The sequence below is a fragment of the Myotis nattereri genome (genome assembly GCF_964212035.1).
Source record: "Myotis nattereri genome assembly, chromosome: 7".
NCBI lineage: Eukaryota > Metazoa > Chordata > Mammalia > Chiroptera > Vespertilionidae > Myotis > Myotis nattereri.
The window spans coordinates 36,824,071-36,837,655 of NC_138082.1; the positions used below are offsets into that span (position 1 = coordinate 36,824,071).

Sequence of the window (13,585 nt, forward strand, 5' to 3'; positions counted from 1 at the left end):
GAAAGCAGGACAGTGGTTTCTCCACGGCAACTTCAGTGGCAGAAGACATCATCACCACACTTACAAGATGCAGCGATAGAAAGTGAGCCACGGATTCTACAGCCACCACTTCCTCTACAGGCAGGCCACAGACCTGTGCTGCCCAACAGGGCCTCTGGGGGACACATGTGAGCACTGGAAGTGTGGCTGGTCCACTAAGGTATGCTTTAAGTGTACAGCATGCTGGGTTTCCAAAATAAATACCTTAGTAATTTTAAGTATTGGTGGGTTACAGGTGAAAATGATGTTTTAGATAACATTGGATTAAACAAAATACATTATGAACATTAATTTCACCTGCTTCTCTCTACCTTTTTAATGTGGCTCTTAAGAAAATTTTAAGTTACACAAGGCTCAGGGACTGAAAAGCAGGGTAAGCGGCCACAGCCATGATGGACTGACCTGAGTCACCAACAGTACGAAGTCGGGTGGCCGTGGGCTGGTCTGTGGCATTCGGGACTGGGCAAAAAGGTGTTTTATTATTACAATAAAAATAAGAGTAGGGTGGACTAGTGATAAAAAAAATTTAAGTTACATATGAGCTCATGCTATGGACAGTCTCAACATTCAGGGAACACGGCTTCTGTGAATTGTCCCTGAGGATGTTACTAGAAGGCAGACTTCACCAAGATACAACAAAAAATGATGGCAAAAGGAAACACAGTAAGTACTGAACACAGTCCACAGAAACACACACGTTGTGTGACTCAGTGGTTGAACATCAACCTATGAACCAGTAGGTCATGGTTCGATTCCCAGTCAGGGTACATGCCCAGGTTGCCAGCTTGATACCCAATAGGGGGCCTGCAGGAGGCACCTGATTGATGATTCTCTCTCATCATTGATCTTTCTTTCTTTCTATTAAAAAATATATTTTCACTGATTTCAGATAAGAAGGGAGAGGGAGAGAGAGATAGAAACATCAATGATGAGAGAGAATCATTGATCGGCTGCCTCCTGCACACCGGAGGCTCAACTACTAAGCTATGATGGCTGGGCTTATCATTGTTGTTTCTCTCTCTCTCTCTCTCTCTGCCCCCCCCTCCCTTTCTCTCTGAAATCAATAAAAATATTTTAAAAAGGAAAAGCACAATATAAATAATAAGAGCTAAGCGCAACCACACCTGAACTCACATAATAAAGAAAAAGCTTTTCAGATGGATCACAAAGCAAGACACCAACTCCTGTGCTATGAACAAGAGAGGCACTAAATCAAGTGACTCAGAAAGGTGTTTCAGAAAGTGGGGCAGACACATCGGGAAGAAAGCAGGGTCAAGCCCCTCCTGTCAGGTAAAACAAAGTTTAAGCCACACAATGGCTGAAGGGACTGCGATGTGAGTGCTCGTGCACCAGACATAGCAGCAGCATTTAGGTAGTGGAAATTACTGAAGAGATGCACATTGACAGAAAGGAGTTAAAGGAAATATCAATTCATGTCGATGTCCAAGTGAATAAAATACAAAAATGAAATACCTACATAGCATGATAAATAAGGCACTTCTGATGGATACACAAACTTGGTAGCTGAAAACTAGAGGATACTCCTTTTCTTTTTTAAATATATTTGTGTTGATTTTAGAGAGGAAGGGAGAAGGAGAGACAGACAAAAACCCAGGCATGTGCCCTGAGGTGTCTGCACCAGGATATCTAATTACTCTTGAGAAACATTGCACATTTGGTCCTGGCTTGCTGTTATTTGCTTTTAACTGTAAGGAATTTTAATCTGAACAGGACACCAGGACTGGCAGTAAATAATCAGCAGGCAGGTGGGTTCCATGACCCTCGCCAGCAGTGCCCACAGGTTCCTCCACTGCTCCAACCTGTCTGGCCGCATCTTTCCTTGTTTTCACTGAAGCTTTGAGGGAGGAGAACCACCAACAAAATAACTCTAAAATCCAAATGTCAGGTTACATGAGCCTGTTAAATTTCATTAAACTATATCCTTAAGATCTGTGTATTTTACCTACATAAATTATACTTCATTATAAAAATAAAATGAATTTTAAAGTCAAACAAATAAAAAGTATAATAATAAAGGATCTAAATCTATTTGCCACTTTCAACTTCTTCAAGTAAATTTGACAGGCTTTCCTATGCATTTTTTTCTGGATTTCATCTTTCTTTTATTAAAGTCAACCAATATGCAAAAAACAGTACATTTTCTCCAAGAAACTTAAATTTTCATTTTTTGGCCTGAGGCAGCGAAAGAAGGCTTACCCATCCCTAAATTTTCTAAACTCCGAACACCAGCAAGGTTCTTCAAGGTTGTTTTCTTCCAATTGACGGGAAATGTTTGCACCTGGCTGTTAAAGAGCTCGGCAGGAAGTGAATGCCAAACCTAAAGAATGCATTCTGGGAACTGTAGTTCCCTATAAAAGATGACTCCTCAAATCTGAGAGGGAAGGTGGGGGGAGGGTAGGTGGGCGGGAAGAGATCAACTGAAGAACTTGAAGAACCTGTACACATATATGCATAACCAATGGACACAAACAATAGGGTGGTGAAGGTCTGGGGTGGGGCAGGCTAGAAGGGGTCAATGTGGGGGGGGAAAGGGGACATATGTAATACTTTCAACCATAAAGATTGAATAATAAATAAATAAAAGAAAAAAGATGACTCCTCAGAAAAAAATGGAAGACAAAGACAGACCAGGAGATGACCCAGTCCTAGTAGCTGGGAGGAGATGTCAAGTTGAATTTTATGAAGGTCAGTCAGGCCAGAGAGGTCACATGTCTTGTGTGGAGGATAAAGGGGGACCTCCACCCTCCGCTACTTCCACTGACGACAGAGGGAAATGACTTTTTCAACAGGGAAAAAGTCAGGCAGCCAGGCACATAGCAAAGCTGCTTCTTTCCGAACAGTAACTCTGGAAACATGTCGCTTTCTGCCTGTCTCCCAGAGTGCTAGCTGCCCACTCCTCCCGTCTTTTAAAATGGACACTCAGAGACTGCTCTGTCTCTTGGCAAATGTATCAGCATATGGGCCTGGACTCAATGACAGGAAATACTCACTGAGACCTAGAGACAGACTTCTTCCTGGCACCTCCCACCACCCTCACAGCGCTCTGTGACAACAGTGTTTCCCACCCCAGCACACTGGAAATGATACTAACTGCAAAGCATAGCAGCGTAGGGAGAGCAAAGACTGCCTGCTGCTTGCCTAGCACAGCCATCCCCAGTGGAGAGGACACTACCCAGCACACTACCAGTGGGATCCGTTTGGGTCCCACTGGCATGGCACAACAGGTAAAGAAATAGCAAGGCCCTCGCTTTATCACCCGTTAGATGGAAAGGTATCACCACAGTTCTTATAGCACAGGAATGTGCAAGTTATTAATTCAAGTTCTGCTGCTTCAATTACCAGCCATGTACATGCCAGACACAATGTGAAACCTTGGAGATGCCAGCATAAGACAGTGGTCTGTCTTTAAGGAACAGACAGTATGGCCATTTGTGGTGTTTTTTAAAAAACTGATTTCAGCCCTGACCGGTTTGGCTCAGTGGACAGAGTGTCAGCCTGTGGACTCAAGGGTCCCAGGTTTGATTCTGGTCAAGGGCATGTACCTCGGTTGTGGGCACATCACCAGTGGGGAGTGTGCAGGAGGCGGCTGATTGATGTTTCTCTCTCATCGATGTTTCTAACTCTCTATCCCTCTCTCTTTCCCTCTGTAAAAAATCAATAAAATATATATTAAAAAAACACTGATTTCAGAGAGAGGAAGGGAGAGACAGAAACATCAATGACTAGAGGCCCAGTGCATGACATTCGTGCACTTGGCGGGGGTGGGGTGGGAGTGGGGATGGTAGGGAGGGTCCCTCAGCCTGGCCTGCGCCCTCTCACAGTACGGGAGCCCTCAGGGGATGTCCGACTGACAGCTTAGGCCTGCTCCCTGCAAGCTGTCAATAGGACATCCTTAGTGCTACCGCTGTGCTCACCAGTGGTGAGCCCAGCTCAGGGCTTCTGGCTGAGCGGCACTCCCCCTCTGGGAGTGCACTGACCACCAGGGGGCCGCTCCTGCATTGAGCACCTGCCCCCTGGTGGTCAGTGCACATCATAGCGACTGGTTGTTCTACTGGTCGATTTGCATATTAGCTTTTTATTATATAGGATTATATAGGATGAGAGAGAAACATTGATTGGCTGTCTCCTGCATGCCCCCCTGACAGGGATAGAGCCCGCAACCCAGGCATGTGCCCTGACCAGAAATCAAACTGCGACCTCCTAGTTCTTAGGGGAGAAATTAAAATAAAATAAAATGCTCAATTAAAACCAGAGAAGGCAGAAAGTACAGAAAGAAAACAAAACCAAATAGAGAGTAGTTATAAACACAACATATATTAATCCCACTGTAGCAATAATCACTTTAAAGTGAATGGTCTAAGTATACCAGCTCTAAGTATACCAATTAAAAGACGAAGACTGCCCTAGTTGGTTTAGCAAAACCAGCGGTTAGGCAGTGATGGCGAACCTTATGAGCTCGGTGTATCAGCATTTTGAAAAACCCTAACTTAACTCTGGTGCCATGTCACATATAGAAATTTTTTGATATTTGCAGCCATAGTAAAACAAAGATGTATATTTTTGATATTTATTTTATATATTTAAATGCCATTTAACAAAGAAAAATCAACCAAAAAAATGAGTTTGCGTGTCATAGGTTCACCAACACTGGGTTAGAGCATCAGCCTGGGGACTGAAGGGTCTCAATTCGATTCAGGCCAAGGGCACATACCTCGATTCCAGGCTCGATCCCCAGCCCCCAGTTGGGGTGCATATGGTAGGCAACCAATCGATGTGTCTCACATCCATGTTTTCTTTCTCTCTCTCCGCTTCTCCCGCCCTTCCACTCTCTTTAAATAATGGAAAAAACATCCCCGGGTGAGGATTAACAACAACAAAACAAACAAACAAAAAGGAGACTGTCAGAGTAGATTAAAAAGACCCATCACCCTGTTGTCTAGGGTGAAACCCACTTTATAAAAACACAGATTAAAGTAGATACAGAGAAAGATGTATCATGAGAACTTGAATCAAAAGAAAGTTGGAGTAAACAAATTAGTCTCAGGTGAAGCAGACTTCATGAGAAGAAAGTTATGGGGTAAAGAGGGGAATTACATAACAACAAAGGTGTCAATTCTCGAAGAAGACACACTAATCCTTGATATCTATGTACTAACACAGGGCATCAAACACACGTGAGACAAAACTGACAGAATTCAAGTAGCGACAGACAAATCCACTGTCAAAGGTGGGGACATCAACACACTCTACAGAATGGACAGGTCCAGCAGGCAGGAAAGCATTTAGGACACAATTGAACTCAATGGCACTATCAATCAACTGGACATATCTGACATCTGTAGGTACTATAGTTAATTTTATGTGTCAACCTGACTGGGTGAAGAAGATGCCCAGAGAGCTGGTAAAACATTCTTTCTGTGTGTGTGTCTGTGATGATACTTCTAGAGGGATTAGCATCAGACTTGGAGAACTGCATAAAGCAGAGGCCCTACTATAAGCGCACCGAGGGCCTGAACAAAACGAAGGAAGGGAGAATCTGCTCTCTGTTTGGACATCTATACTCCTGGCACTTGGGCCTTTGGACTCAGACCAGGATTTATCTCCTACACCCTCCAATTCTCAGGCCTTTGGACAGGGACTAAACTGACCTACCAGTTCTCCTGGCTCTCTAGCTTGTCATCCATAACCTTGGGAGCCAATTCCTAAGATGCCGGGAGCCGGTCCATCCTTGCTGTTTCAAGGGACCTGGCATATATGGCATACTGTTCTTAATATGTTTGCTCACCTTCTTGGCACTATGTGTTTTAACCAAGGTCTCTGAGAAAGGTTGTTTCCCCAGGTAGGGATTTCCCCCTGAAGTTAGGGAGGGAATAAAACCCCTTAACTAAGTGCCAGGTGGGTAATTAATCACTTTAACTACGAACAATCATGCTTAAGCTACATAATCTTTACTCCCTGGAATGGAGATAAGAAACGCCCTAACCTTTGAAATAGAGATTGATAGGATTGGAATCAACTGGTATAAATACAGATGTAAGAAGACAGAACAGAGAGAGAGACAGAAATTGGCACAGAACCTACACAGAACGTTCTCTAGAGACAGAAGAACTTCGCTGGAGAGAACATGGCAAAAGATCCTGGACAGAAACTGGCCTCAGAACCTAGAGACAGAACCTAGCGAGAGAACATGGCAAAAGATCCTGGACTGAACCTGACTACAGGAATTGGCAAGAGAACCTGACTAGAACCTGGTGACTGAACCTGGCTGGAGAACCTGGACAGAACCTGGCTGGAGAACCTAGCGAGGGAACATGGCTACAGAACCTGGCTGGAGAACCTAGCGAGGGAACATGGCTACAGAACCTGGTTGGAGAACCTGGAGAACCTAGCAAGAGAACATGGACACAGAACCTGGCTGGAGACCCTAAGCAGAACTTCGCTGGAAATCCAGACCAGAACTTGGCTGGAGATCCTGGCTAGAGATCCTGGCTAGGCTGCTGATCAACTGAACACTGTCTCCGTGTCCTTCCTTCTTCGCCGACTCCGTCTACGCCTTTGGGAACCCCTGGACCTGCTGGGGCAGGACCCCGGCACTAAGAAATCTCTCTTCTTAAGTATCTCTCTCTCTACACACACACACACACACACACACACACACACACACACACACACACCCTATTGGTTGTTTCTCTGGAGACCCTTAAGAGCTACTTCATTCCAACAACAGAAGGCACATTCTTCTTAAGCTCACATGGAACATTCTGGGTCCTACAAAACACCTTCACCAACTTAACAGAATAGAAATCACATAAAGTATGCTCTCAGACCACAATGGAATTAAACTAATACCAATCCTTCTCAAATCTTTCCAAAATATAGGAGGAAACACTCCTAACTCATTCTATGAGACCAGCAAAGACACTACAAGAAAAGAAAGCTACAGACTAATATCCCCTATGAACACTGATGTGAAAATACTTAACAAAATACTAGCAAACTGAATTCAGCAGTGTATTAAAGGGATTATACACCATGACTAAGTGGAATTTATTCCTGGCATGCAAGGAATCTGATCAACATACACATATGGATCAGTGTAATATGCCACATCAACAAAATAAAGGGAAAAACTACAATGTCATCTCAATTGATGTAGAAAAATCATTTGACAAAATTCAATGCCTTCATGATACAAACACTCAACAAAATAGGAACAGACAGGAACAACCTCAACATAATAAAAGCCATGTATGAAAAACCCACAGTGCACATCAAAATTAATGGTAAAACACTGAAAGCTTTTCCTCTAAGATCAGGAACAAGACAAGGAAGGCCACTCTCACCACTTCCATTCTATATGATCCTGGAAGTTCAGCCAGAGCAATTAGACAGGATAAAGAAATAAAAGACATCCATTAGAAAGAAGTAAAATTATTTCTGTTTACAGGTGAGATGATCTCATATATAGAAAATCCTACTAGAGACTCCACAAAAAAATTATTAGATCTAATAAATAAACTCAGCAAAAATAGCAGGATACAAAGTCAACACACAAAAATCAATTGCATTTCTATACACTAACCTGAAAAAGAGATTACAAAAACAATTCTGTTTATAATAGCATCAAAAAGCATAATTACTGCCCTAGCTGGTTTGGCTAAGTGGATAGAGCGTTGGCCTGTGGACTGAAGGGTCCCAGGTTCGATTCCTGTCAAGGGCACATGCCTGGGTTGTGGGCTCGATCCCCAGTAAGGGGTGTGCAGGAGGCAACCAATCTATGATTCTCTCTGGTCATTGATGTTTCTATCTCTCGCTCCCTCTCCCTTCCTCTCTGAAATCAATAAAAACATATTTTCTTTTTTAAAAAGCATAATTACTTAGGAATTAACTAAGGAAGTGAAAGACTTGTACAATGAAAACTATAAAACATTTCAGAAAAAAATTGAAGACACAGAACAGAGAGCCCAGAAATAAAGCCTTGCACATGTGGTCAAATTATTATTTTATTTTTTTGTTGGTCAAATTATCATTATTTTTATTTATTGATTTTAGAGAGAGAAAAAGGAGGGGGGAAGAGAGAGAGAAAGAAAGAAACATCAATTTGTTGTTCCACTTATGCATTCATTGGTTGATCCTTGTATGTGCCCTGACTGGGGATCAAACCTGCAATCTTGGCATATGGAGACGATGCTCTAACCACTGAGTACCTGACCAGGACTGGTCATAAGATTTTTGACCAGGGTTCCAAGACCATTCAGTGGATAAAAGACAGTCTTTTCAACAAAAGGTGCTGGGAAAACAGGAGATTCATAGGCAAAACAATGAGGTGGGATCCTTACCTAACAATGTATACAAAAATTAACTCAAAAATGGATCAAAGACCTAAAGACCCAAAAAAATAAAATTCAGACAAAAACATAGGACATGGGACAAAAGCTTCATAACACTGAACTTGGCAATGATTTCTTGGATAAGACACCAAAACTCAGGTAACAAAAGAAAAAGACAAATTAGACTTCATCAAAGTTTTCTTACATCAAAAGGCACTATCCAGCCTGGTTAGTGTGACTCAGTGGATTGAGCATCTTCCAATGCACCTAGAGGCTGCTGGTTGATTCTTGCCTGGTGAGGGCACATGCCTGGGTTGCAGGCTCCGCTCCATTCCCAGTAGGGGGCATCATCAACTGATGTTTTTCTCTCTTCGATGTTTCTGTCTCTCTTTCCCTTTCCCTTCCTCTCTCTCCCCAAAAGATCAATAAAGACATATATATATATATATTTATATATATATGTATATATACACACACATATATATGTATATATATGTATATATATATATAATTATTATTTTTAAAGGCACTATCTGCCCTAACCGATTTGGCTCAGTGGATAGAGCGTTGGCCTGCGGACTAAAGGTCCCAGGTTCGATTCCGGTCAAGGGCATGTTCCTTGGTTGTGGGCACATCCCCAGTGGGAGGTGTGCAGGAGGCAGCTGATCGATATTTCTCTCCCATCGATGTTTCTAACTCTCTGTCCCTCTCCCTTCCTCTCTGTAAAAAATCAATAAAATATATTTTAAATAAATAAATAAATATAAAAAGGCACTATCTGCTCTGGCAGGTTTGGCTCAGTGGATAGAGCGTCGGCCTACAGAGAAGGGTCCCAGGTTTGATTCCAATCGAGGGCACATGCCTGGGTTGTGGGCTTGATCCCCAGTGGCAGGTGTGCAGGAGGCAGCCGATTGGTGATTCTCTCTCATCATTGATGTTTCTGCCTCTCTCCCTCTCCCTTCCTCTCTAAAATCAATAAAGAAATATATTAAAAATAAATAAACAGACAATCCCCAAAGAAGATATAGCAATGGCCAAAAAGCACATGAAAAGATGTTCAACATTATTAAACATTAGGAAAATGCAAAACAAAATCACAATGAGATACCACCTCACACTTATTAGGATGGCTTATCAAAACAGGAAAACAAGTGTTGATAAGAATGCAGAAGAACTGGAACCGTGTGCACTAGAGATGGGAATGGAAAATGGTACAGCCACTGAAAAACAGTATGATGGTTCCTCAAAAAATTAAACGTAGATTTCCAATATGATCCAGCAATTCCACTTCTAGGTATACACCCAAAAGAATAAAGCAGGGTCTTAAAGAGATATTTTTCACACCCATGTTCACAGCAGCATCACTCACAATAGCTAAAACGTGGGAGCAACCCGTGTTCATGGACGGATGAAAGGATAAACAAAATGTGGTCCATTCACACAAGGGAATATTAGCCTTAAAAAGGAAGGAAATCCTTTTTAAAATATATTTTATTGATTTTTTACAGAGAGGAAGGGAGAGGGACAGAGAATTAGAAATATCGATGGGAGAGAAATATTGATCAGCTGCCTCCTGCACACCTCCCACTGGGGATGTGCCCACAACCAAGGTACAAAATGAGGACATTATGTTGATAAAATAAGCCAGTCATAAAAAGACAAATATTGTGTGATTCCACTTACATGAGGTACTTAGAGTCATCAAAATCACAGACAGAAATTAGACGGTGGCTGCCAGGGGCTGGGGGAGGGGAGAAGGACAAGTTATGGTTTCATAGATAGAGTTTCAGATTTACAAGAGCTATGGGGATGGATGGTGGTGAAGGCTGAATGTAAAAGCCACTGAAGTGGACACTTGAAAATGGTTAAGATGATAAATTTGTTATGTGTATTTTAACTCAATATAAAAAAAAGAAAAAATGAAATGAGCTATCACACCACAATAAGACAGAGAGGAACTTTGAAGACATATTGCCAAGTGAAAAAAGCCAACCTGAAAAAGCTATAGATTCTAGTCCATAGTACCTATATACTTCAATTATATGACATTTGAGAAAAGGTACAACCATAGAAAGAGTAAAAAAAATCTGTGATTGCTAGGGTTGGGAGGGAGGGATAAATGGGTAGAGTACAAGGATTCGGGGGCAATCTAACTATACTGTATGATCCAGTACTGGAATGGTGGATAGATAAGATTATGCATTTGTCACCTGGCAGGCGTGGCTTAGTGGTTGAGTGTCCACCTATGAACCAGGAGGTTACAGTTCTATTCCTGATCAGGGCACATGCCTGGGCTGTGGGCTCAATCCCCAATGTGGGGCCTGCAGGAGACAGCCGATCAACGATTCTCTCTCATCATTGATGTTTCTATCTCTCTGCCCTGCTCCCTTCCTCTCTGAAATCAATTAAAAAAAAAAATATATATATATGCATTTGTCAAAATTCAAGTACAAGACAGTGAACCTTAATGTAAACTATGGACTCAGTTAAAAACGATTTATCCATATTGGTTCACCACTTGTAATGAATGTGAACCCGGCCAACACACAACACAGGTTTTGGTAAGGCAAGATATGAATAGAGGAAACTGGGGGTAAAGGGTATGGGGGTGTTCTCTGCACTGTTTGCTGAATATTTCTGGAAATATAAAATTTTCCTATGAAAACAATCTATTAATTATAAAATAATAAACGGAAAGTAGAGAGTAAGTAGAAATATAGATGAAATAAGAATATACAATATTGATAAATGTTGAAAATAGGGGATAGGTTCATCAGTTTATTATACTTTTCTCTTTAAGACTTTCCACAATAAAGTTTTAAAACTCCAGATCAAAAAATTATATATATAAAACAAAAGAAATAAACAGGCTTTTTTTTTTTTAATCCTCACTTGAGGATATTTTTTCCATTGATTTATAGAGAGTGGAAGGGAGGGAGGGGGGAGAAGGAGAAAGAGAGAAAGAGAAAAAAAAAACACAAACGTTGATGTGAGAGACATTGATTGGTTGCCTCCTGTACAGGCTTTGACTGAGGCTGGGGATCGAATCTACGACCCAGGTATTTGCCCTTGACCGGGAATTGAACCAGTGATCCTTTGGTGCAAGGGCCAATGCTCTAACCAGTGATCCCACCATTCAGGGCTAAACAGGTTTTTTTTTTGATTCATACTTGACAGAGTGAATACCCTTGTTATCTCAGAAACATCCATCCCTCCGTGAGCAAGGTGGGCACTGGCACAGGTAGGAAAGTGACAAAGAAATATTGGTAGGGAAATATGTTCACCCTCACTGGTTCAGAAATGCCAACGTACCCTGATACAACTATTTCAGGTTTTAAAACGCTGTGAACACCTGGAGTTAGAACAGATTTAAGGACAGATCATTACATCCTGTGAGAAGAACAATCAGCACCAGCTTTCCAGAGGGTAACTGGGACCAAACCCTAAATCCTAGAACCCATGGCCCACTGGCCTAACTGCTCTGTCCAAAAATAAAGGGTTTGGCTAAAGATAATGGACTGAATAAACACAGGGATAGCCCCATCAATATGAAACCTATACACAATGATCAAAAGATTCCCTCATTGATGAACAAATTCTTCTTTTTGTTAATCCTCACCGGAGGATATTTTTATATTACTTTTAGACAGAGTCGAAGAAGGGAGGGAGGGAGAGAGAGATTGATTTGTTGCCTCCCACATGCTCCCTGGACCAGGCAAGGGAACAAATCTGGAACCCAGGTATGTGCCCTTCACCGGGAATTGAACCTGAGACCCTTTGGTTCGAGGGCTGACGCTAACAGTTTAGGAACACCAGCCAGGGTGATGAACAAATTCCTAATAGCACTGGGAACCACCAAGAGAGCAGACATTTTGAGGAAGACAAAGAGAGACAGCAGGTGGTGACCACAGATCCAGTTGGAGCTCTGGGCAGGCCTTGGAGACCAAGCCAGGCACCTTCTCTCCCTCCCACTCTTCCCACTGCCGCTGGAATCCTGCATCCTCCCCTCCACTCCAGCCAGCGACCAGCCTCGTACCCTAGTGAACACAGCAGAAGCTCAGACAGGCTCTTATTCTCCGTACAGCCTCTGTCCCCTTGCTCTCCACCCCTCCCCAGGCCCTGGAGCCCAGCCCAGCCCAGCACCGCCTCAGGGCCCAGCATGCTCCTCCTTGGCCTTTTCATCCTGGCCCACACTCCCCTCAGCAAAGATACCTGCTGGCTTGTCTCCACACATAAAACCCCATTGAAGCCATGCTCCCTTTCGGCAGCTATCCACTTTTGCAACTCCCCTCTTAAATAAGGCTAAACCTCTTAAAATGCCTTATTGCTGCCCCCACCCCCATCCAGCTCCATTCTCGCCACTCCAAGGAGACTGTGGTCACCAGTGACCCCATGTGGCTGAGTTTAGCCATCTTTCCTCCATTCTAATCAGAGCTGTATCCAACTCAGCCAAGCACCCCTGCTGTCTGAATGCCCTTATCCTCGCTGGCTAGCATGACTCCGAGCACCCCTTGCTCCCACGACTCCGAGCACCCCATGGCCCCATGCTCCTCCCTTCCCAGATCCTCTGCAGCTGCACCTCTATAAACACAGCCTGCTCCTGGGCTAGACCTGAGCCCCTTCTCTAGCTACACAGTTTCTCCAGGTAACCTTATTCAATTTCATGGCTTTAAACACCTCTGACCTCATCCGACACAGCAGACACACACACACACACACACACACACACACACACTGTGGACACACATACAAAACTGGCACCAGCACCTAATACCTCATACTCAATCATACTCATACTAAGTATCTCACACTCAATTCCTCGCAAAATTTTACTGTCATATGAGTTCCAAAAATATCAGAAAATATCTCCAAAAAGAAGAAAAAAATCTGGATACAATAAATAGCGGTGAATAAAATAACCAGTAAAATGTATACTTACAACTAAATATGGTTGTTTGGAGGGGAAAATGAGAATATAGAACCAAGACCACAGAGGGTCTGGCCCTGGGGAGCAGAAAGTAAGGAGCTAGGATAGTAGAACACAGGGACTGATCAATTCAAAGTAGTTACTGAAAGATAGGCTTCAATGATTTTTAAAAGCTGAAAGACATCCACTAGAAGAACAGGGAAGAAAACAAGAAAGCTTACCAAATTAAAAATAAAACAGAACATCAGGCCCAAATTTCAACTTACCA

The 13,585-nt window shown here is 42.7% G+C and overlaps 1 protein-coding gene across 4 annotated transcripts in view; it reads right to left on the reverse strand.

Moving 5' to 3' along the window:
- THAP4 (THAP domain containing 4) overlaps positions 1-13,585 on the reverse strand; it is a 36,673-nt gene that overhangs the window by 17,027 nt on the left and 6,061 nt on the right. Inside the window, exon 1 of one of the 4 annotated variants that reach the window (XM_081095365.1) lies at positions 2,257-2,330. The exons of the other annotated variants lie outside the window; for them this stretch is intronic. Coding sequence (XP_080951491.1) covers positions 2,257-2,260 — 4 coding nt within the window. The 5' untranslated portion in view covers positions 2,261-2,330. Of the gene's footprint in view, positions 1-2,256; positions 2,331-13,585 lie in introns of those variants that run through there. 4 annotated transcript variants of the gene reach the window in all.